This window comes from Canis lupus, chromosome 24, assembly GCF_048164855.1.
Source record: "Canis lupus baileyi chromosome 24, mCanLup2.hap1, whole genome shotgun sequence".
NCBI classification, from domain to species: domain Eukaryota; kingdom Metazoa; phylum Chordata; class Mammalia; order Carnivora; family Canidae; genus Canis; species Canis lupus.
In genome coordinates this window covers 10,865,001-10,890,004 of record NC_132861.1, presented here as the reverse complement: position 1 = coordinate 10,890,004, position 25,004 = coordinate 10,865,001, and the positions used below count along the sequence as shown (strand labels likewise).

At 45.9% G+C, this 25,004-nt stretch overlaps 1 protein-coding gene and 1 long non-coding RNA gene across 2 annotated transcripts in view; one reads left to right on the top strand and one right to left on the bottom strand.

Moving 5' to 3' along the window:
• Window positions 1–2,475: 2,475 nt before the first annotated feature.
• On the bottom strand, window positions 2,476–3,848 carry LOC140615739 (uncharacterized). The gene is made up of 2 exons (XR_012016224.1): window positions 3,283–3,848; window positions 2,476–2,812 (listed from the first exon to the last, which is right to left on the bottom strand). It is a non-coding gene; the product is annotated as an uncharacterized lncRNA (long non-coding RNA).
• Window positions 3,849–16,200: 12,352 nt separating this feature from the next.
• MEDAG (mesenteric estrogen dependent adipogenesis) overlaps window positions 16,201–25,004 on the top strand; it is a 17,628-nt gene continuing 8,824 nt past the window's right edge. Inside the window, exon 1 of the mRNA XM_072797187.1 lies at window positions 16,201–16,505. Coding sequence (XP_072653288.1) covers window positions 16,201–16,505 — 305 coding nt within the window. The remainder of the gene's footprint in view (window positions 16,506–25,004) is intronic.

Below are 25,004 nucleotides of genomic sequence, written 5' to 3'. Positions count from 1 at the left end.
CCTTCTCTCTCACAATGGCCTGTGGGGAGGCTGCAGGGAGTGTCCAGGACTCTGAGGAGCGTGGTGTGAAAACCACTCACCAACATTTATATCATGGCTTAGCGTCAGCAGCAGCCAGATGCCTTGACAGTTGGCACCACGATCCCAATAGCCCGTTGCCTCCACCAGTGACAGATCACTTTTTTCCCATTGAGAAACTTGGAACCTCTTTTGGACCTTCCTTGAAATTTCTATTTTTGGCTCTGGGAAAAAGGATCTCAGTTCATATGCAGAGAACTGACGTTTTCTGAGCTCAGGAAGTTACTATGCCATTCATTACTGGCTCTGCTCAGGGAAAGCCCATCTACTTCCCCAAGTTTTCTCTGATGACCTGGTAAGGTGGGTCTCATACTTCAAACTAAAGTATTTCAAACCTGTAGTGAGTATAGGGGCTCTGAGTTCCACCTACAAAGAGATGCTTTACAATTACTGTCTGTGTATCTCTCCTGACTGTGGATATGGCCCTGATGCAAGAGGCATATCAGGTGAGGGACGCCACTTGTCTCCTGCCCATGTAGTGGGCAATGGTTGAATACAAAGGCTTGTTTGTCTTTTTGTGTTACTCTGTGTAAGGCTTTCTTAGGGCCTTTGCAGTACTTTCAGTGAGGATGTATATCACTTCACAAGTTTTATAGATTTAGACTTTCTTTTCTTTGGGATGTATATATGCCTATATGAGGCTGACCTAGGGGTGGCAAAACCTTATCCAGATTATTCAGAGGTGAAAGGTATTTTATCTTTCTAAGGAAATGAGAATCATCATATCTGACTAACCAGCGATCTGAATAAGGGGTTTAAACAGGAAAATCTTAAAAAAAAAAAATCCTTGGACATATCTATGATCAGACAGGCAGGTCCTTCTTTTTTTTCTAATAATTTTAATAAATGTCAAAAATTCCCTTAAACTATATGACCAGGATTTAGAGTAAAATAGTGGATTGTGTAAATGATTCTACTTACTATCTTACTTTTTAGAGCATGTATATGTAAATAACATTGATATGCATCATGGTATGTCTATTCTAGTCTCTAATTTTTCCAAAGATTGAGATTTTTTTCAGTTCACCTGGGACCATAAAATGGATTTCTGGCAGTATTACTGGTTAACTCAAGTTTCAAATCCAGCTAACTGAACAGGTTGTTAGCACACATTCATCATCCATCCATCTCCATCCTCATTCTCTACCCAGCAGCCAACCACTTTCTACTGGGAATTCATGAAGCTGGGGGGAATCTGATTTCACCCCCATCTCCGGGGTTGGGGCATGTAGTGTAAGCTAAGCCAATAAGTCCCTTTCATTTCTCTGGGCATAAACACTGGTCACAGGGTGGGCATGTGACCTTAGGGGGCCCAATCAGAATAAATCTTCAAATTTTCCTTGGAAAGCTTGGGCAGGGGGGCTCTCTCTTCCCTTGTGGATTAGAATGAGGAAGTACCATCTCTGAGAGTTGCTGGAAGCCATAGGGGACCGAAAGGAAGTAAGCCTGAGAATTTGACCCCCAAAAGGGCAAAGTGAAAAGCTGGGAAGAAATCAGATTCTTGGTGACATTGTTGAGCTACTGGATCAAGGCTTGCTGGAAGGCAATATTACTGACCTCTACCATTTTCAGTTAAACTTGAGCTAACAAATTCACTTAGTGGTTTAAGACATTTTGAGTGAGGCTTTCTGTAACTTGCTGATATAGTTTATAGATGATATATTAGTATATAACTTGACAGTTTACAAATCACATTATGTTACTTCATTTTCACAACATCGCCTCAGGGATATTCAAAAAGGCTGTTATTCCTCTCATTTTACATGAAGAAAGGGACTATGAAGGCATTGCCCTAGGTTACACAGACGGTTACATAGAAAAGTTACATGAGGATAGGAATTACATGTGTATTTTAAAGTTATATTCTCAGTGTCTTTTCCATACTTTTCAACTGGATATAATATTAGTTGAATGAATAATAAGCTGAAGGGCAGAGCTGAATATATTCTTTGTTTAAATTATTGTTTCAAGTATTCATTAATTTTTCCGATAGATACTTACCAAATGCTTACTATATTTTGTATGTAATTTGTATTTGCACCTCTAGTGCAATAGAAAAAAGAAAAAGAAGAAAACTGTTGATGTCTTTAATAGTGTTGTGCTCTTTGAAAAGTTTCAAACAGTTGAAAGATAATATATATTTAAAGTCCTGCAATGATTTGCTAGGAAGGATCCCTGTGTTTTAAATCTTCTCTTTTCTGTTGCATGTATGTATGGTTTCTGCCTCGTTCACTTTGAGAACAGACTCATTGGGTAGAAAGCCATGTCAACAGTTGTAAGTGCTCTGTGCCGTCTGAATAACTCACAAATATTGAACTATGGTCTTCTTAATGTTGAGTCCCTCTCTGGCAGCACATAGGATGTCCACTCATTCAACTCTCTGGGGGACCATTAAGATTGAATTGCACAATTTTAGTTTGTATCACAGTAGATCAAAAATCCATACTTTACAGGCAAAAGCAATATATAGATTCGAGACCCTGCCAGAGTTTAGAGTAATAAGAAAGCAGAAGGAAGATCGCCCGGTGGGGATGAACCATCAACCAAGTGATCAGGAAAATAGAATTGTAATTCTCCAGGGATAGATTGTAAAACGAGAAGAAGACGTGACCAAGCAGTGCAACTGCTTCTATCTTATAGAAACCTCAAACAAACCCAAACTCATAGAATCGATGGCTGAAGATGTTTTCACGATTTAAAAACTCGGCAAGGGTCTGTTTCCTCTTCTTGTGTCCTGCATGAAAGAGAAAAAGAGAGAAATGCCTGTTAGATGCTTTTTGAAGGTCAGGTTCGGGAAAAGTCAGCCCTGGGGAGTGTAAAGAGCAAAGGTTCTGGACTGAGACTGCGCACAGTTCAAATCCCATATCCGACAATTCAGGCAAGTCACTTAATTCTTCTGAGATGCCTTTCCTCACCAGGAAAACAGTAATAATATTGACCTTAACAGGGGGTTACAGCAATTAGATACACGTATAAAGCGCCTGGCATATACCAGGCACATAGGAAGTGGCAGCTGTTATTTTGTACTTTTTATATAAGTAGGACAAACTCGGATTCATTAAAAAAGTGTTGTCACACTTATTTCTTGCTTTTCTTAAAAGAAAAAAAAAAAAAGACGTATCTTCGAAAGTGTCCAATAGCACAGAAAGGAAAAAGCATGAAATGAAAGAACACATGGTACACCAGAGAATCAACATTTCTTACTCAAAATTCAATCGTGGCTGCATAATGAGGGTGGAACACTGCCCTCTTGTATCTCTCATTGCTAAATTTACCGACACTCATCTGAAAGAATGAGGGAGCCTTTAGTTCACATCCTTGAATACCATTCGAGATGTCTCATGTTTCTGATAATGTCCTGCAGGACCTTGAGCAAACGAACAATAAAAGAGATGGATGACTGTGGATTATTCAGCAGGTTCTCGCATCCTTTCAGAAACTTTAAAAGCAGCTTCTTAACTGTTGGCTCATAAACTTGGTGCTGTTTCCCCTTAAGTAACGTCTCTGTCTTTGAAGTTGAGTCCATGACAGCTGTCAGAGGCACGATTTATCTCTATTAAGGACCAAAGGAGGAAGCAAAACGGTGGGTGCTTGTTGGCTCTTGCCGTCGCCCCCTGGGGTGCTGGATCCCGAGCACCGGTAGAGGCGGAGGCCGCCCCGAGCCCACCCCGGGACCCCAAGGGCCGAGCAGCGGCCGGGCTGACCGCCTCCGGCCTGTTCCTAGCGGCGCCGTTCTCCTTAGAGAAAAGAACAAGGCGAAAGTTTGCAAATATTGTGCAATAGAAGTGGCAATCCTGCGTGATTCTGATACATTTGGCACGGGGCTTCCGGAGAATCAGAGTCATTTAGGAAATCGAAGTTCTGAAAAGAACTGAAATGTGTGATAATAGTGGTTAACTTCTAGTTTTTTAAGTTCTAGAATTCGAGTTTCTTCCCCCCCCCCCCCTTTGGACAGCACCCGAAGTCAATTCTGTGATATTCTAAAGGATAAAGTGTCATTGACACACTTGAATAATCCCAAATGCCTCCCTGAACCCAGCTTCGGGAACTTGAATGAACCTATGGGCCCCTCAGAATCAGGGAAGCTGACAGTTGGGAATTCTCGCTTCTTTTCACGGTCTTAGAAGAACTCGGAAAACCTTGCATTTCTGTGTCTCGCTCCTTTCACGTCCTGAATTTGGCAGTAATTGTGTACACGGCTATGCCATTCAATACTTCTCAACACGTGTTTATTTACAACATAACAAGCAGAAGAACTTCCTTATTTTCACTTTTTGGAGGGAAAGTATTGACGTTCAAAGAAATTAACCAACTTGGTTAATGATCGGTTTATAGAATTGTTGAGTCTAGAGGTGAGACCACACATATTAGATACAAGTTGCAAAGCAAATTTGATATAAATCTGATTTTTAAATGTAAAAAATAAAATTATAAATGTTTTAGAAGAAAATGAAAAAGTATATTGTTATCATTTGACAGGTAGAGAAGGACTTTATGACTTCCAGGACAAAAGTGATAATGGAGTATATTGCTAGGTTTGAGTACTTAAAAACATACACATGCAGAGGCCCCTGGGTGGCTCAGTCAATTAAGTGTCCGACTCGTGATTTAAGCTCAAGTCACGATCTCATGGGTCATGAAATCAAGCCCCATATCTGGGCCCTGTGCTCAGTGGGGAGTCTGCTGGAGAGTCTCTCTCTGCCCCTCCCCACCCTTGCACACTTGTTGCACTCTCTCTCTCTTAAATAAAAGTAAATAAATAAATATTTAAAAGAAAAGAAAAGAAGGGGCACCTGGGTGGCTCAGTGGGTTAAGTGTCTGCCTTTGACTCAGGTCATGATCTCAGAGTCCTGGGATCGAGCCCCACATTGGGCTCCCTGTTCAGTGGGGAGTCTGTTTCTCTGTCTCCCCCACCCCCAATCACACACACACACACACACACACACACAGACACACACACACACCTGTACTCCCTCGCTCTCACTCTCTCTCTCTTTCTCCCTCAAATAAATAAATAAAATCTTTAAAAAGAGAAAAAAAGAACCCTATTTCACAGAAGACACAAATGCAGGCAGAAGGAGGGAAGCCCTTGTCGAAAGTCACACAGCTGGCAAGGCAGAGCCTGGATTGAAAGCCAGGCCCTGGGGCTTCAGACTGCCTGGTCTTAACTATTAACCCTGCTACACGAGGTGAGAAAGTACACTTTGTGTGCTCGCTTTATATGGTGAGAGAAAGACTGGGGCGCTGGAGGCGGGGCGGGGGGGGCAGATGCACATTGACCAACTTTTCAGTGTTTACCTCCAGTTGGGAGAATTATGAAAAAATAAAACTTGTTTATTAATTAAAAACTATTAAATCAGATATATTCTGATTTTTCTACACCACGCGATATCACTGGGTGGTAATTAATTACAAGGTTTTCAAAGTTGCAAAGTTGTCAGAAATGGTGAAAAAATACTCATTTTTCCTCCTTGTTTCTCTGCTTTGGTAATTTACAGGCCAAAATAGGATTAAGGAGAACCAGCTCAGCTTCCCTAACGGCACCCCCATCTATCCACTCCCCCACCCCCCCACCCCCCCACCCCCATCTCTGCTAAGCCCTTGATTGTAAAGCCTCACAAAGGCACAAGATGTGGTGTGTGTGTATGTATTGTTGTTGTTTTTAATTTTATTTCTTTCTGAACGTTCTGTGCCTGTCATTTTTTTCTTCTAAAAGGATTACTGAGCTAGGCCCAGCATTCCAAAGTCCTGACGTCCAGACCAGGGGTTCGGCCCCACTTCCCACTGCTGTCAGCCTAGCACTGCCAAGATCCTTGTTATTTCTGCTCTGTGTTTTCTCACAATCTCAGAGGATCTTGGTGAAAGGAAAAGTCTCTCTCTCTCTGCTTTTTTCTTTTCTGATTCAAATAATTTTGGCTTTTGAGATTGTAACAAATATCAAGGGGCCTAGAAAAAAGTACAGTGTTTCCTGGTATTAAATCTTTAAAAAAGAGGGAACACACTAGGGGTGACTTTTTCTAAATCTGTGTCAGCTTTATCAACATGAAGGTGTACCTGATCAGATTCTCCCAATAACAACAGGGATGTTGATGGTGATTCTGAGGGTGGATACAGTTTTCTGGGCTTGATCCAGTGCTCCACTTTGTGCAAAGTGCTTTGCCCACACTATTCTACTGACCACTCCCAACAGGAATGAGAGGGAGGTAAGAACACCCCCAGTTCTTGCACAGGGTTCGGTGGTTTAGTCCCTCCTGTGCAGTCAGAGCTCAGAAGTGGAAGAACCAGGATCTTAACCCTGGTCTGTCCAAGTTCAAGGTCTATACCTGACCATCGAGTTAAGGGTCTAAGACTCAAGGTAACTGTTGCCTGTGTGAGATTGAGGGTCTACTTCCCATCCCCTCATCCACCACAGAAAGCACCAAGGCCACAAGGCTCACCCAATGTTCATGGAATGAATGGATGGATGACTGGGTGAATAAATGCATGAACAGAGCCACCACCCTCTTGCCAAAGAATGTGAAAAATGGCCATTAAGCGGTTACTTTTTTTTTTTTTTTTTTTTAATTTGAGAGAGGGACTTAAGGGATTGAGGATCTGGGCTTGGGGGGCAGCTTTTATTCTCTTGTGGTCTGGGGTCTTGTACATGGGGGTGGGTGGTTCTCTAAGCTCTGGAGAGGTAGAGGGGCCCAGCATTGCCTAGAGAAGAGGGCGGCACACTGAAGAGGAACTCCTGACTCTAGACACGAGCCGGACCATAGAGCAAGGACTGGCACTGTTTCTCTGTCAAGAGCTAGACAGTAAATATTTTAGGTTTAAGGCTAATTGTTCAGTTCTGCTGCCACAGCGCACATACAGTGGTAGGTCAACAAATGAGTGTGGTTGTATTCAGTAAAACTTTATTTACAGACACTGAACTTTGAACTTCATATAATTTGTACATGTCATGTACAAATATTACATATAATACATTTGTATTACAAATATTACATTTTTTATGATTTTTTCCAATTATTTTGAAAAATATTCTTTTTAAAAGTATTTATTTATTCATGAGAGACACACAGAGAGAGGCAGAGACATAGGCAGAGGGAGAAGCAGGCTCCCTTGGGGGGAGCCTGGTGTGGAACTCAATCTCAGGACTCTGGGATCATCACCTGAGCCAAAGGCAGATGCTCAACCACTGAGCCACCCAGGCATCCTGAAAAATATTCTTAATCACAAGTGTACAGAGACGGGGCGGGGGGGCCAGGACTTGGCCTGTGGGCCAAAGTCTGCCCATTTACTCTGGAGTCAAGATCAATGGGAGGAGTGAACCTTTCCATCTGGGATGTGAGCTCAGCCTAGGATGGGTTTATGAAAAGTGCTTCTCTGTTCTACCACCTGTGGAACTTGGGGCAAACAACTAGAGCTCTTTGTGTGTTGCTATTTCTCTTTCCATAAAATACGAATGTGGAATATGAATAGAGGATATGAGTAGTCCCTAGCTTGGAGGATTAAATGAGATAATCCATTGAAGGCACTTAAAACAGAGAAGTCCTCACCGACTCCTGGCCATCATCATGATGGTTAATGTCACGGCTGATGCTGTAATGGATGCAGGCAGATGTGAAATCCCAACAATGGCTTGGCACATTTGCTTCTTCCAGGGCGCAGAAGTGGTTTGGAGGGTATTACAGGATGCTCTGGGTCCATCTCCTGGCCCTCTCAGTCTGCTCACTTTAGAGTAGAAGTGTTCCGAGTTGGGTGGGCTCTCGGGCCTTCTAGCTCAACCTCCCGTCCAAGGTGGGAATCTTCTCTCCAGCCACCATTAGAGGTTCAGTCCCCTCAAATGAGATTTCCACTGTGTCCAACCCTGTTCAAAGTTCTGGAGATGCCCTTGGTTGCTTCCTGTGTCTAATGAACCCTTCTGTTCCTGGGCTTTAAGACTTTCCCTCCTGATACTGTCCCCCATATGTGGTTGTCTTTATCTCCCCCTTCTTCCTTCTCTGTGTCTTCTTCCATCCTCTCTCTCAATAGTTATTGAACACTTGCAGCCGACTCAATTTGAGGTTCCTGGAGGCAGGGACCAGGTCTTCAGCATCTTCACGTCCCAGGCACCCAGGCCACGCAAGCTTCCGATTAGCTTTCATAGAACGGCGTTGAATCTTTGTTCTCATACATGGTTCTCAGTACACTTGCTTTACTCCAGTCATTTGCACCAAACTCTCCATGTGCTAGATGCTTCCAGCTGCTGCAACATCGTAACCCACATTCTCCTCAGTGCCCTGCTAGCAATCAAAAAGCTTGAACCGAAGGGCCAAAGAATGTAGCAGGACTGGCCTGGGGAGGCTTCCATGTGAACTCTGCTACCAAGAGGGAGTGTTTATTTGGGCAGGCAGGAAGCAGTGAACTCAGAGGATAACACAGCCAGAGCCCAATGAGGTAAGCACAGAGGGAAAGAAGTAAAAATTTCCATTCTAGTTCAGCCATGACTAAAGTTGTCAGGAATCAGTGCAATAACGACGAATTTGAACTGATTTGCATGGGTAAATCTCTTTGCAAATCTGGGCTTTTATTTTCCCATATGTTCCTCCTTTAGCTTTCATAAGACTTTAGCAGACATAATCGCAGAAAAAAATGATCTGAAGCATGTTCAGTATATTTCTGTTCATTTATTTAACAAACACTCAATAGTACGGATTATGTGTCAGGTACCATTCTAAGAACTTTATATATAACCGCGACACGATGCTGCCTTTCATTCATTTATTCATTCTTCCATAAAAATAAATTGGATATATGCTGTGGAGGCACACTGTGCTAGGAAGAAAAAGGCACAAGATACAGTTTTTTTCTCCCCCCTTGGTTTTAGTGGGAGAGACAAACACCTAAGTCAATAGCACAACGCCTGTAATCAGGGCAGGCATGGCAGCTATCATTTGTCCTGGGGACCAGGAGGAAGGGCATGTAACTTAGCCCCAAGGAGATGATGTTTAAACTGTGTCTTCAAAGGTGGGTGAGGCTCTGTGAGGTGGGGAGGGGGCCATGGAGCAGAAACAGCCTACGCACAGCTTTGAGGGAGCTGTGAGCCATGTTCCACAAGCTTACAGCCAAGTATCTGAGGCTGAAGAGGGCTCTCAGTCTGCTCCACTTGCCATACCACGATACCACAGACTGGAGGCTTAAAGAGAAAGGGAATTTCTCATAGCTCTGGAGCCTGGAAGCCCAAGATCAGGGTGTGAGCAGTCTAGGTTTCTCCTGAGGTCTGTCCCTTTGGCGTATAGATGGCTGTCTTCTAGCCATGTCCCCCACATGGTCTTCCTTTTCTTGGTGTCTCTTCCTCTACTTATAGGGACATCAGTCATATTGGATTAGGGCCCACCCTGATGGTCTCATGGTAACTTATTCACCTCTTTAAAGGTCCTGTCTCCAAATATAGTCACATTCTGTGGTTCTGGAGGTTAAGGCTTCAACACGTGAATTTGGGCAGGGAGAGACATAATTCATCCATAAATCATAAAGTGGGATAGAGGGGGCTGAGGCTGACATGGCATCTGCTGGAATCTTCCAGAAAAAAAGCAATGGAAGGCAAAACAAACAACAGGCATGAGGATGGGAAAAGAGCAAGACATCCCTGAGGTTTGTGGAAGGCACCCCTGTATATGGAGATGCCAGCTGGCTGGGCTGGAGGGACAGTGGGGGAGGGCGTGGGTGGAGGGAGGAAGTGAGAGGGTGAGTCCAGGATGACGTCAAAATTCTGAACAGAAGGATGGAGATGCCTCCCTGGAATGAGGAACAGGGGAGGAGGAGCACATCTGGAGGTAGAAGAAGACGGTGAGGGAAAGATGCCAATGGAAAATCACAGGGAGAGGTCAGCAGGCCGCTGGGTACGTTGGTCTGGGAATCAGAGAATAAGTCTGGCCTGGAGCTAGAGATTTGAGGTCATGGGAGCCAAGGATTTAAACAAAGTCACCCAGGGAAAGGGAAAATAATCAAGGACAGAACTCTGGGACTCTGAAATGGGGGAAAACCAGGAGAAGACAGAGCTGGCATGGATTTAGTGGGGGCCTATGTGCCCGCTGCTGTGCTAGATGCTTCACTAGTGTCTCATTCTACTCATACAGAAGTCCCCTGATGTGGGCATAAAGCAGAAACTGAAATAGCATATACTATGTGCCAGGCACCCTTGGAGTACTTTGCAGTAGCTCATTAAATCCTCACAAAGCCCGGCTATTTATACACGAGGACACTGGAGCACGGAGGAGGGATGTGCTCAAGATCACAGAGTAGACTGGAGCTCGATGCAGCTGATAAGGCACCCAAGTCTGAGCTCCCAGCCGTGGCGCTAGTCCACCTCACCCTATACTGCACTAATTTTAAAGATGAGAACGTTCAGGATCAGAGAGGTTAAGAAATTTGCTCAAGATGACATGGCTAGTAGGTGTCAGGGTTGGGTTTCAAACTAAAATGTTTGCACTTTCTGCCGTACTGTGGACCTACTTCACAACCTAAGGAAGAGTGGACTGCAAGGACAGGTGGTATCTAGTGAGATTGGAACAGAAAGTGTCTTACATCTGGCCACACAGAGGCACGGGGCGGTGGGGGGGGGGTGTCAGTTTCAGTGGTGTGAAGGGCAGAAGTTAGGTTGTAAAGTCTTGAAGAGTGAATGACAGGCGAGTGATGTAGATTGTTCTTTCAGGAAGTTTGACAATCAACATAAGAATGGAGATGCGGGGGCAGTCCTGGTGGCCCAGTGGTTTAGCGCTGTCTTTGGCCCAGGGTGTGATCCTGGGGACCGGGATCGAGTCCCTGCATGGAGCCTGCTTCTCCCTCTGCCTGTGTCTCTGCCTCTCTCTTTCTCTCTCTCTCTGTCTCTCATGAATAAATAAATAAAATCTTTATAAAAAACTGTTAAAAAAAAAAGAATGGAGGGGATCCCTGGGTGGCGCAGCGGTTTGGCGCCTGCCTTTGGCCCAGGGCGCGATCCTGGAGACCCGGGATCGAATCCCACGTCGGGCTCCCAGTGCATGGAGCCTGCTTCTCCCTCTGCCTGTGTCTCTGCCTCTCTCTCTCTCTCTCTCTCTCTATGTGTGTGTGTGTGTGACTATCATAAATAAATAAAAATTTATTAAAAAAAAAGAATGGAGATGGGAAAGTAGCTAAATAGAAAAGTGGGATGTAAAATGTTTAAAAATTATTTTTTGGTTAAGAGGGAGAAACCTGCAGATACTTGTATGCTGACAGGAAATCCAAGAATGGTGGTAGAGATGGTGAAGCTCTGGTTTTCAGTTTGCTGTGAGTTTGGTTCATTTGAACCAGGGTCTCTAACTTTGGACTTCCACTGAGAGACTGAGTCTATAAGCTGGTGAAGTTGCCAAAGCACAGTCACCCCAATGGGGGCACATGGGGATGGCCCCCGTCTTTACTTTGCCTAGCTTTAACTGCAGACATAGCCACTGACTCATCAATGGGGTGATTGTTCTGCTATAAACAGTCTCTAAATCTGAACAGTAACATCACAGCTAAACTGTTAATTTCACTTGTAATCTGCAACATACAAATGTAAATAGCCATGAGGTTACCATACAACCAATACCAAAGATTTAAAACCATGAGAAGGGATCCCTGGGTGGCTCAGCGGTTTGGTGCGGCCTTCAGCCCGGGGTGTGATCCTGGAGACCTGGGATCGAATCCCACGTCGGGCTCCCGGTGCATGGAGCCTGCTTCTCCCTCTGCCTGTGTCTCTGCCTCTCTCTCTCTCTGTGTGACTATCATAAATAAATAAAAATTAAAAAAAGAAAAGAAAGAGCATAATCTTGAAAAATAAAATAAAATAAAACCATGAGAATTCCCTGCTGGTGAAAAGACAACTTGGTAAAATTCTTTTGGAAAATAATGGTGCATGTTTCAATAACCTTAAACATTGTCATATCACTTGTCTCAGTAACTCCATTTCCCAGAGTTCAGGATACATAAACAAGCTAAAGTGCAAAGACGTTCATTGAAGCATTGTTTATAAGGAAAAACTGGAAATGGTTTGAGTAGTCATGAGTAAACACATGTCCCCACAAACAATAGTAAATTCTCTTGATGGAAAACAACAAAGCGGCTTCAAATGCTACTTACAAAGACAGTTTTTGATACTTGATATATATATGGTGTTAAGCGAAAAAAGCCGAATAACAATTCTACAATATGAACACAACTGTGTAAATAAGCCACCAGTACAAAAAAAAGACCAAAAAGATGTCCACTTGCAGTTATTATGCTTGCTTGCTTGGTTCTCTGATAATAAAAAAGATACTAACCAAGAAAAGATCTCTATAGCTCTCCACTGATTAGCAATGGCTGACATTACAAGGAATGCTTTTTTTTTTTTTTTTTTTTCAGTTCACTTTTTGATATCATTCTCTGGCATTTTGGTAGTGCATAAATTATCTATAAAGAAATGCAGGTGTTTTACTGAAAACACATCAAATGAAACCTCTAGATAACACACCAGGAAAGCAACTTTATAATGTTTTTATTACGCTCGACACCATTTTTCTGTACAAAACAATACACACTCATTTGGAAAATGTAGAAAAATTGTAAATCAAAGTACAGAGAAGCAAAGAAGAATTTCATTTAATCCTTCTATTTCGATAATAAATGTTGATATTTTACTGTAAAGGAAACAGATCTTGGTGGGAGAAACTGCTATGCTCATCTTAACCAATTGCATATAATTGTGACATAAAACTCTTATGCTATATTTTACCCCCCAACAAAGCCAAATCATCCACACACAGTGCAGGTTTAAGGGTGATCAACAAGGTTGAGCTCAGTCTATGTGAATCTGGGTGGGGCTCTGCACTGGACCTGGTCTCACTGACCTTACAAAAGCAACTTTTGTAGCTGTTACTCTTGTTGAGTAGATCAGAGATCAGAGACAGGCAAGAAGCAAAATACAGCTAGAATTCATTAATACATCTGGGCGTGGTGTCAGAAAACTAGCCAGGCTGTTTCCTGCATTTTCCCCTGTTACTTGAGGTTAGAACCAGCCTCCAGTAAACCTTAAAAATTAAACTAGGAAAGTTATCAAGTAGCAGATGAGTTTATTCTGGAATAGTAGAGGAATTGCACTTTGGGATAACCAAACTATGGCAAACTGTGCACATGTACAGAGAACAAAGGAGAAGGATTTGCTATCATAGAGGAAAGGAGGGAGTTGGGAGGGCTGTTTTTGAATGAAAGGTCATTTAGGAAATAAAAAAAGTTCATTGGAGGAGAGTGAGAGTCCTAAACTCTCCTCCAATGGGGTTGTGGTGTCCTCTCATTGGCTGCGTTGTGGCGGTTTCTCATTGGCTGGGTTTGTTGCTAGGTCAGGAGAAAATGTTCCTCCTGCCAGGGTACGGAAAGTAAGTGTCTTCCTGATGGGGCGTATAAAGTAATGAATGGTATAAGTGATGCCTGTATAAAAGCTCCCCCTGCCAGTCTTCCTGACCTCATTTTCCTTTATTCATTTGCAGTCTATTCCCCCCTTCATCTTCAGCACACTGCTGGCCCTAGAGTATAGCAGGTGCTCCATAAACATTTGTGGAAGTAAACTAAAGGCTTGGGCTCAAATTCCTACCAATCACTTATCAGCTAGATGCTCCCATCCATTTCTTTGGTTTTAGCTCCTGTCTTTGAGCTAATTGGTTTCAAATGTCAATTTTTAGCCTCATCTTCTATCCAAAACTCCAGACCCAGCTAATAAGCTGTCTTCTGCACTTTTGCACTTGGATGTCCCATAAATGGCTCAAAATCTATACCATCTTTGTAGGTACCCCAGTGAGAGACTAAATGTCTCACTCTACTCCTTTGTCTTTCTCTTCCCTCTTCCATTTTTTGCTCATAAAGTCCTGCTGGATTTTAGTTCAGAAATGTCCCCAATTCATCCTGTCATCTCCATTGCCATAGCTGCTGTGTGAATTAGTTCAGACTCTCATTATATCTTACCTGGATTGTTACATCAGTCTCCTACCTAGTTTCTTTGCCTTCAATCTTCCTGTTTTAAAACCCCTTCTATGAGACCATAATCAAAGGTGTCTATCCAAGACCAGGCATAATTATACCACTTCCTTCCTTCAAAACCTTCAAAGGCTCCACATTGCCTTAAGGATCTAAATTCTTAGACAACTCGGAGAGCCTATCATAATCTGGCTCCAACTTCCCTTTTTGGCCTCATCTTCTATAAAACTGACCCCTCTCACCCTTGTCTGTTTTAGCCATACAGAATTCCCATTCTTCCCCCAATAAACCATACTTTCTCTCTTTGCATAGGTCAGTCCAGGATCTTCTCTCCCAACTTCTTGTCCATGGTGCTCCTTCACCTGGAAGCTCCTATTCTGTATTCAAAGTCCAACCCACTTGTCCCCTCTTCTGAAAACCCTTCCTGGGGCCTCCCAACCACTCCCTTGACCCTGCTCTCGCAGTACTTAGTGGATATTTCTATTATAGCACTCATCTTGATCTCTTTGGGGGCAAGGATGAATGTCTCACTGGAGTGTGATAGGTCTACACCTGGTGCCATATCTGTCCCTGTGAACACAACCCCAGCCTCTGAGTATTGCCTAGAGCCTCAGCCACTCCACACCTCTCCTCTGGGCAGTGCTCCTCAGATTTCACTTTGTGAGAGAACCCCCACCCCCACCCCCGGGGGCTTATTTCATGGGCACATTCCCCCTTCCTTCCCACAAAATATTGGTTCAGTAGTAGTCAATGCATCTTGGGTGATTGTTCAGAGACAGTCAGCAATGGGAATTGATCGTGGGGCAAATGGACCTGGGTCTGGAGAAGGGAGCGAATGGAGTTCATTTATATTCTGGGATTGCCAAAAGATATGACAGGAAGGCTCTTCATTCAACTTGATTAAACCTATGCGGGGGTCCATGCCAGGTGTGCATGAAGACGAATTAAAAATATTTTCTAAGTTCTAGTCAACTTTCAGGATCTAGTTCAGTGTCCTAAATTACAATACTTCAGGAAGCCACCCCAGCTTCCCAAAACTGGGCTGACTTGTACCCCCATAAGTTCAAGGTTGTCCTCAGCAGGGCTTTGTATTCCGTGCATGGCAACTGCTGAAATGTTGTGTACCATCTGTAACCACAGGGTAAGTTAGGTGGAGACAGGGCTTGTGCTTATTCATCCTAGTACGCCCAGAATTTACCTATTGTGGGGCTCCTAGTGGGTGTTTCGGAAACAGTTGTTTAATTGAGTGAAGCAGTCCTTTCGTACCTCGGGCGACCCAGCACATTCAGTCAGTGTGTTCACAGAATGAGCACGTAGCCAGCCCTCCAACATCTACAGACTGACTCAACCAGCAGATTCCGGGCCTCTGCGGAGGCCGAGGTGGAGGCGGTGGAGGAGGCGGGAGTGCCCACGGCTCTGCGCCCCGGGGCCTGTGGTCCACGTGCCGGAGGAGCTAGCCGAGGCAAAGAGACACAACGCACGGCGGACTCCGGGAGGCTTTCCGGAAAAGTGAAGCGAAGATCAGTGGACTTGCCACATGAAAAGGGATCCAGGGGGAGGAAATCAGTGAGCGGAGCAACAAGGCAGGGTATGGTGTGGAGGAAAAAAGAAGAAAGTTAAGAACAAGCTGGGAGACGGTGGTGGGTAAGGGACGCCTCCGCGGGCCGCCTGGACGGTGGTGGGTAAGGGACGCCTCCGCGGGCCGCCTGGGAGCGGAGGTCAGAGGTGGGCACCGCCCGCGCACCCCTGGGCGCCGTCGGGGAGGGCGCGGGGAGGGGCGCCCGTCCCGGCCATCGTCCGCGGGGGTGCGGGTCCTGCTCCCGCCTGCCCCGAGCCCCGGCCCCGGTGGTGTCGGCCAGGCGGGGGCGGGCCGGCCCGGGGCGTGGAGCCGCGGGCCCGAGGGGGATGAGTAACCCTCGGCGGGCGGCGAGCAGGCGCGGCGCCCCGGAGCGTGCCAAGTCCCAGCCCGGAGCGCGCGGGGCCCGGAGCGTCCGGGGTCGCGCCCGAGGCCGGGGAGGGGCGGGCGGCCGCACCCGCGGCGGATAAAAGGGCGGCGCGGCGCGGGACCCGCTTTCTCCGCGCCGGGCCGGGCGTGCGGCGCTGCTGGCGGGCGGGCCTGACGCGGGAGCGGGCGGCGGGCGGCGGGGCATGGCGGGGGCGGCGGGGGCGGCGGGGGCGGCGGGGGTGGCGTGCGCGCCGGCCGCGCGGCCCAGCCTGACCTCCATTTCGTCGGGGGAGCTGCGCAGCCTGTGGACGTGCGACTGCGAGCTGGCCCTGCTGCCGCTGGCACAGCTGCTGCGCCTGCAGCCCGGCGCCTTCCAGCTGCGCGGCGACCAGCTCGTGGTGCCCGGCCCCGGGGGCCCCGCGGCGGCGCGCGGCGGCTTCAACGTCTTCGGCGATGGCCGCGTGCGCCTCGACGGGCAGCTCTACCGCCTCAGCAGCTACATCAAGAGGTGGGTGGCCTCGCCGGGTCCCCGCGGAGGCCTCCACCAGGCTGTCGTGCCGGGGACCCGGGCTGGCCCTGCTTCCCGCCACCCCTCCCCTGGGGGACCCCCCTCTTTCGTGCCACTTCTAGGTTCGCCTCATTGCAAAGGTCACCTGAGGGTGCATGGCTCCTCCAGCCCTGGCCTTTTCCGCCCTCTGCATGACATCTTGCAGCTGCCGCTTGAAGCCGCCCGGGAGGGCATCAGGGCAGGCGCGTGGCGTAGGGCTGGGTGGGGAGCTTAACTGGGGGGTGATTTTCCGTTTCTGGCTCCTTAACTGGGTCAGATGAGCTCAAATCGGGACACACCCTTCAGGGGATGTTTGCAGAGGAGAGATTCATGCCCTGGCTTTGGATTTGTGGGGAGGGGAGAGGATGCTCAATTCTGGGTATTATTGGCCTGATCCAGTGAGGAGACTCAGTGAAAAAGCGTGCAAAGGTTCAAAGTTTCCCATCTTCGGCCTGCTTTTGTTTTCAAAAAATAGAGAAATAAAAACCATGCCTGAGAAACAAACAAAGCCCCGTGAAATCCAACCCGGGGCCATGTGGGCTGTGATGTGGGCAGGTAAGTTCTGGGAAATAGGTGCAATGAGTGTAGCTTCCAGGATTCTTGCACAGAGCTGGGCCCAAACCTCATTTGATGGCGAGTGCCCAGGATATGCTTAGCTGTTGTGGCCAAAGTGTCTGAGGCACTTCGTAGCAAACTTGCGGCCAGCAGGCTGTAGTCCATCTGAAGCAGGCTTTGATCATCACGGGATGAAGCAAGAGGAAGCTTCATGCTTGATTTTACACGGCCTCATGCCTTCCAGAGGTCACCTTGTACTTGTGTGTGGAGGGGGGGTGTCTTATACTTGTGCTGCCGAACAGTGTCGGGAAATGGACAGCGCAGTGTAGAGTTTGAATCAGAGATGAGTAAGCTGGCCAGCTAGGAGGATATAAAGCCTTTGCTACTGGGAAGGACAGCAGCACTGTGGTATCCTGTAAGTGGGATGGAGCCAAGGAGGGCAAGCAAACAAAATGAGATATTTAAAATGCCTTCTTCAAAGCTGCTTTTCCACAGAGAGAGAGAGAGTGAGGGCTTCCAATGCCTGAAAAACCATTCTGCAGCAAGAATTTCTTCCTTTTTCAGTGGATTGAATATTCTAACCCGCATCAGGGGACGATGGGAGGAACGGAGTTAGAAATCATTATTTGTGAAGATTTTTTTTTAAAAGAAAAGGTAACCATCGTATTTGAGAACAGAGTATGAAAAATTCAAATGTCCAGGATTAATTGAAGCCATAGGTTAGGCTTTTGACAGAGCCAGCTTCCTCAATCTTAGCAACCAGTGCAGCAGAATTTAGAATGATGTCGAAGTCTGGTCATTAAACTCTTGCTTTGAACACCTCCTACACAAAAGACTATTAAATAGCAGTGGTCCCCTGGCAGTGAAGAGTCCAAAATAAACAATGACCGGGTGACACACAGCAGAATGCAGTGAGGATGCAACCACAAGGTTCTCATTGTCAAAGCAATTGAGCAAGGGCCTTTGGACCCTGGGACATAGCGAGGAACATCTGAGAATAATTGGGGTGGTAGAAGGAATGATCTGTCTTTCTCTCAGGGGACGTGCTGTGGCATGTGGGAAGTAGGCTTTTATAGGTGTGTGTGCAGTCCTGAAGGATGAACCTGATCTAGATGGAGAGAGCATTCTAGAAAAGAAGGGAAGCCTGGGTTGTGGGCAACAGTGAGAGGTTTTTGTCTTCATGTATCAGAAAGTGGGCACGTAGTCAGAATGCAGACATCAGAGTTGCCTCTCAGATCTGCCAAATTTACCCAGCTGTCTTTGGCTTTGGGGATAACATCCAGCTTCCTCTCTCAGAACATTACTCCAAAGCAGTGATTCATTCGCTTGGATCAATGAGAGCCAGGGTGCATATTTATTTTCTGCATCTATGCCCAATTCAACATTACTGCCGCGGTCCTGCTGGACAGCAGTTTTGGCCAACAGGGCATAGTACTCTATTTCAGACTTCCTCGAGATTGGGCAGTTGTTGAGGATGACCAGTTCTGCTTTGCCTTGTAAAACATCACCATCAGCTTGAACTCCAGCACGTACTTCCCACTTTTCATGTCCAGTTAGGACCTAGAGTTGATGGACTCCAGCAACTTTTTCATCTTTTCTGCGGCTACCGCTTTCCTACTTTAGGTGTGGGATGGCCTCCTACCAAGAACAGCTGTCAAGATAGCCAGGGCATGAGAAAGGCAAGTAATGATTCTTAATCATTTTAGACTACAGAGCTTTTCAGAATTTATGTAGGCCATCTCTCCCAGAGGCGTATGTATGTGCTGACGTTGCTAACTGTCCAGGTAGTTTATGAGTGAGCTATTTGGATCCAGCTTGAGGATCCTTGTTCAATTAATTAATTTAGTTCTTTTTTTTTTTTTTTTCATTCAACAATTATTTCTTGGTGTGGATAAGCTTACAGTGTAAACAGGATTTCCTTTTTGCGGCCTCAAAAAATGTGTGCTGTGTCTTTCATGAGGTCCTTTCCTCAGGAAAAGGCTTAGGGCTGTTGCCCCTGACATTCATATGATTCACTCATTCAGACAATAAGAGGATGATGGGAGGATGGTTTAAGTTATGCTGATATGTCTTCTGATAATTTAACATTTTGGAAATTCATCTCTATTAAATAAACCTAAGGGAACCTGTGGTGGCCGGGAAGTTTAGGGATGGCCACCAGGGCTATAGAGCTCCTGGGAGCCTTCTTGAAAAGTTTGTCCTAACTTGGGGAGAGTGAATGGCAAGATCTTTATCGTTCCTTTTTTCTTTCAAGCTCATAATTTCCATCTGTGTCACAAACAAAACCTATATGGAACACCCGGTGTAAATAACTGATAACGCACACACGTTTTTCCCTGTGATGCGATACAGCCGCTTAGTGAGATGTAGTGGCATGTGCTTGGCAAACAGGTGCACCAGCCTTCTTTTCAGGGGTCCCCTGAGCACGACGGAGGCAGTTGGGGTGATAAACACAAGTACACCATAATAGTGGTGCCAGCTCCTGTTTACTCGAGTACCAAGAATGGCACAAAGTATTCCACAGCTGTTACTTCACAAGAGCTCACAAAGTTGGCACTTGTGGTATTTCCCTTCTTTTTATAGGTGAGGAAATTAGGACTCAGAGAGATTAAATAACTTACCTAAGCAAGATGCTGGTGAGTAGTAGTGGTAGAACCAGGTCTTCTGTGTGGCCTTGGCTAACTGTAGGCCTATGCTTGCAGCCAGCTGCCTCGAGGCTGAAAGGATTCTGGCTTAGTATAGACAGCGGGGGCTTTCTCACACTTCTCCCAAATCAACACCTAAATACCTGGAATTACAGCAGACAGAAGGCATCTTACATATTCAGGTGAAAGGGGAGGGTAAATCCAGTGGCCTTGAGGAAGCCACCAAAAGCAGAGGTGTGAGCTGCTCCTTCCCATATCCTACCCAGCTGTTAGCTGGTGACAGGGACACCTGCCAGGAGCTCAGTCACCCAGGGCAGGGGGTGCAGGGGGCCATGGGGAGACACAGGGGGCAGGTGAGGAGGAGTCAGGGCTGGAGCCTGGGGAGGCTTTGCTCCCACCCACCAGGGGAAGTGTTGGGCTATGTCTGCTGACCCCTAGCTCACCTTTCTGAGGTGACCCTGATTGCTGATGGGAGATAGAGAAGCAATTGCAGCCCCATTTGCAATGTGTAATACTGGGTGGCTCCCATCCAGTCCTTGTGACTGGTCCCCTGCCTTGATCCTGGTGTCTGAGTCTCAGATCTGGTGACCTGCCTGGGACAGCAGCCCCTTACTGGGACGTGTAACAATAACGGTGAAGTAATCATCATTTACGTGTGGAGCTATGGTGTGCATGAGATGCAGCCTAGAGTTAGTGTGGAGCAGCATGGGTGCCGGGACCAGACTGCCTTGGTTTGAATTCTAGTCCTATCGCTTACTAGCTGAGGGCTTCGGGAGATTTCTTAATCTCCGTGACTCCGTATCCTCTGTGTATAATGGAAATAATAACATCAACAACCTTACAGGGTTCTTGTTCAGAATTCAAATTTATAAGGTCCTTAAAGCAGTTACTGGCACGAATGAATCACTTGACAAATGTTAGCCTATAATATTATTAAGCAGCCCCGTAAGCCAAGTGGCTCACACACATGATTTAATCTGTTAGCCAGCCACCTGATGAGGTACCTTTTGTTAGCCAGATTTTACAGGTGTGGAATTTAATCTCAGCAAAACCAAAAAAAGCTCGCTGAGGTCACAGAGATAGAAACGTAACCCAGATCTGATGATTCAAAAGCCACGTGCCATTACTGCCTTCTTTCTTCAGGAGCCTTGCTCTGGACTTCGAGCCATTCCTTACCCTCAGCTCACCTGGTCCTTGCCAAATGCCCGCCTGCAGGCCCCAATGCAGCCACTTGACAGTCCCCAAGGCTTGGCTAACCCATGACGTGACTTCTGCTGGGGACGCCTCCCTCTGGCTTTGGCCCACTCAGTGATGGGACATTTGGCCCAACAGAACAATTCCTCTTGTCTGTCTCAGCTCAGTAAATGGTTCTAACTCCAGACCCCTCCTGTCTTGCTCTTTCTTATTTAAATAACTGGAGCTGGAACACATGAAGGCAGAGAGCTATGCATTTCTCTGGCATTTGCACGTTTGAATCATTAACTAGTTTGTAAGCCTCTTAATGGCAGGGAAGGACCATGTCTTAGATCAGTGCTTCTCAAACTTGAAATAAGCATGCAGGTCCCCTGGGGATCTTATTAAAACACAGTTTTTAAGTTGAATAAAACTGAGGGAAGCCCAGGACTCAGCAGTTTTACCAGTTCCTAGGTGATACCAATTCTGATAGTCCAGTGACCATGCTTTGAGCAACAAGGTTTTGCCTATCATTTTATATCGAAGTGGTGCATTTTCTAGTGTCTTTCTAATAGAGTAGATGCTTCTTGAAAGCAAGACTATTTCTTTTTGCTTTTTTTATGTCCCTGGAGCTCAGCGCCTATGCTTAGTGCTTATGAGTAAATGTATGCTTGAACGTATCGTTTCTGCCCCATGACCCAGGGTGGCAGTGGGGGTGGGGGCATGTACTGAGCATCAATAATGAATGAGTGAATGAATGAGTAGATAAACATGTGTGTCCTTGATTCCAGTCACCAGACAGTAGAGTGAGAAATCAGAAAATTTTGTTTAATTTCCCTCAAGTAGGGGCAGAGGGAAGAGAGGAAGTGAAAGAAAAGGAACCATCTGACAGCTCAGGCTGAGGCCTCACATAAAGCTGTCAAGTTAACACTGGAAACACAGCAGGGCCATCCTGCTCGCTCCCAAGGGCAGAATGCTTTTGCTTACTGTCACAGCAAAGGATTATGAGCTATAAGCAATTTCTGGACCTTCTATGCAAGGACAGTTTTCTATGTGTTCCTCTTTTTTTCTGTGCTCCACGCTCCGTATTTTTTTAAATCAACACACACACACAGACACGTAAGCACACACACACCCTCAAATGGAAGCTATAGGTTTACATTCTTATTTGCTCTGAGCATTAAATCACCAGAGCCAAGGGAAATTTGGGGCAACTTTTCAAGAATTGTGCCAGAAAGGATGTGAAACCTAAAGGAACCTCCAGAGAAAGTTAGGCATCTCAGAGGGGAATGATCTCTCAGCCACTCTAGATTTGCTAGAAGCAAAAATATAGTGTTCTTTCTTGGTCTCCTATTCCAGGTATCACCTCATTAAGCTTTGCTTTAGCCTTCCACACTGAAAAATGGAGGAAAGAAATTGGAGCAAGGACGGAGAAACTCTTGCTCGTGTATTTTTCAGATGCTCATGTTGTCTTTTTTCCTGGTCACTCACATGAACACAGTCCTGATTGTGTTTTGCAAGTTTATAGAACTTCACCGTATGGCCAGCAGAGTTGGCCAGGTTTGAATATACTAACCATGTTTGTTGAACATCTACTATGGGCTCAAGAACATATGTCTCTATTACTTGCACTGCATTGAGTCCTCTCACAGGAGATATTGTTATTATCCCTTCTACAGATGAGGGCACAGGTTCAGATGGGTTAAGTAACTCACTCAAGGTCACAGTGAGCTGTGGCTCTGCAGTTGAGTTCATACAGCCAGTCAATTAGGGAGTGAATTATATCTTCTTATTTCGAATCACTATGCATTGTGTCACACTGTATCTGCCTTTCAATCTTTGGTTTGAAGCCAGAGTTTCAGCCTAGAAGCATCGTGAGGCCAGGGTAAAAGCAATGAAGAAATGAGAGTTTAAAAGAGCTCTCTTAAACCCTTTGCTTTTCATCCTTAATAACTTCGGCAAATATAATAAACATCCAGCACACAAGAAGCAGTACTTGCTTTAGTAATTCAGAAATATGCGTGATTAAAGATGAAATAACTAGTCCCTAATGTCATCTAGTAAGGTTCATCTTAAAACAAAACCAATGATTCAATGTCAGATACTTAAATACCTGTGAGACTTCACAACAGGTCCTCAGTCTTTTTGTATTTTAGTGACTTACATATACAAATTTTTTAACAGTGAATTCCAAAGAATGCTCATGTTTATTAATTTCACTGGAATTTCCAGGTGTTAAACAATTGTACTGGGAAGCTGGGAATGATGAATTAGGAAGGTATTTCTTATTTGTGACCTGGTTTAAATAGAGAGTTCATTAAGTAGGGATCTTGCCACAATCTCTTGTCTGTAAATTCTGTTACGGAGATCTTGTATAAATAGCATTTTCACACATCTGTGGCATCCTGATAACTGACATGCTCTGTGGCGATGTTTACAGCCCCGTTAAGATCCTAAAAGTGCCTCTGAATCATCAAAGAAAGATTAAATTATGTCGAGCATAGTTATAATATTCAGGGCATCTTATTAAATTCAGACTCCGAAAAGGATGACTCATGTATAGGCTATATATTAAACTAATTGTGTGACTATCTGGAAGCCCCTCGCCACCCCTGGCCTGATATCCCTACTCTGATCATGAGAAACAACAGCTCTTGGAGCCTCAAAGCATTCCACAAAACCTGCCACAGAATTCTGGGGAAAACTGATTATTTTCCCAACCAGTGGTCGTTGTTAAATTGAGATTTTCATCTTTTCCTATAAGCTGTGGATTCATCAGAATAAAATCGATGGTCCCTCTGATTGGATGTTGATTGGTCTCACAGGCAGAGGCAAGTACTGCGCTGTCATTTGCAACATCAGAATAGTAATTGGAATGGCAGATTTTCCAGACAGGCTGTACACCAATGCTGTGTGTGCACCCTAGAGAATGACACTCAGACCATGGATATTGAGAGAGCAGAGGAGTCAGCCTGAGGAAAATGTGAAATGTTTAAGTGACTATAAATTAACTCCATGGTGAACAAGGCAGGAGAATAGGAAAATCTGCCTTGGATGGGACACAGGTGGTACCTGACTCTGCCCCAGCATCATGCATCTATCTTGTTGGTGTTTACTGCATTCCGACTCATCCTTTTCTTCTTCCATGGCTATAAGACTTTTCTTCCTTTTTTCTTCCTCTGTGCCTCTCCCCGTACCCCCTGCTACCACAGACCTCACTGGTTCTATGCGGCCTCTCCCGGGCCACTCTTGTCTGCCCGTGCGAGGTCCTGGACAGTTGAAGAGATGTGATGGCAGAGGGGCTGGGGGGACACAGGGAACCCCTGTGCTGCCACCTTCTACCCCAGCCCCATTTCACAGGCCCTGAGCCCCTCCACTGTGATAAAGCATGTTTGGTGCCTACCTGGTGCCCAGCCCATAATCAGGGCCCAGCGAATGCTGTTGAATGAATGAATGAATGGGAGCAAATAAACTCCAAGCATGATGATCCTCTTTCTCCTCCCTTCTCTTTTGCTTCCTTTCTTCAGCGCCTTTTGGCAGGTGGCCAGTTAGGACAAAAAGGAACAGGAACGTTCTCTCCCTGCTGATGTGGAACATGAGGGCTAGTCCCCTTCAGGTGTCCCACCTCTCCCCATTCTCACTGGGCCCTGTGCTCTTAGGTGAGGATGAGGGCAGGAGCGGGACGTCAGAAGAACCATACAGAATCCCTGGTCCGCATTGTCTTCTACAGTCCGTTTCCTTGTTATCTCTGCTGGTCCCCCCCAACCCTTCTTCCCAACACCTGCCCTCCTCACCTCACCCCTGAACATGAACAACCGCATCCCCTGCCCTCCTCTGAATACACCAGCCCTGTATCCCCTTCCCCACCCCAGGACGAGCCCCCTGACCACCCCCAGTGCCCCTGGCGTGGGAGGCAGAGGCTATATTAAAAGCCTGGTGAAAGACAAGGCAGGACGTGTTTTTGAGGCCCCACCAGGGGTCAGGTTTTAAAAGCTCTCGAAATCAGGTCTGACAATCCCCGAGAAAAGATAATGATACAGATTACTAAGAAACCAAGCTGGGAGACAGACAAGCCGAAGCTGTGGTT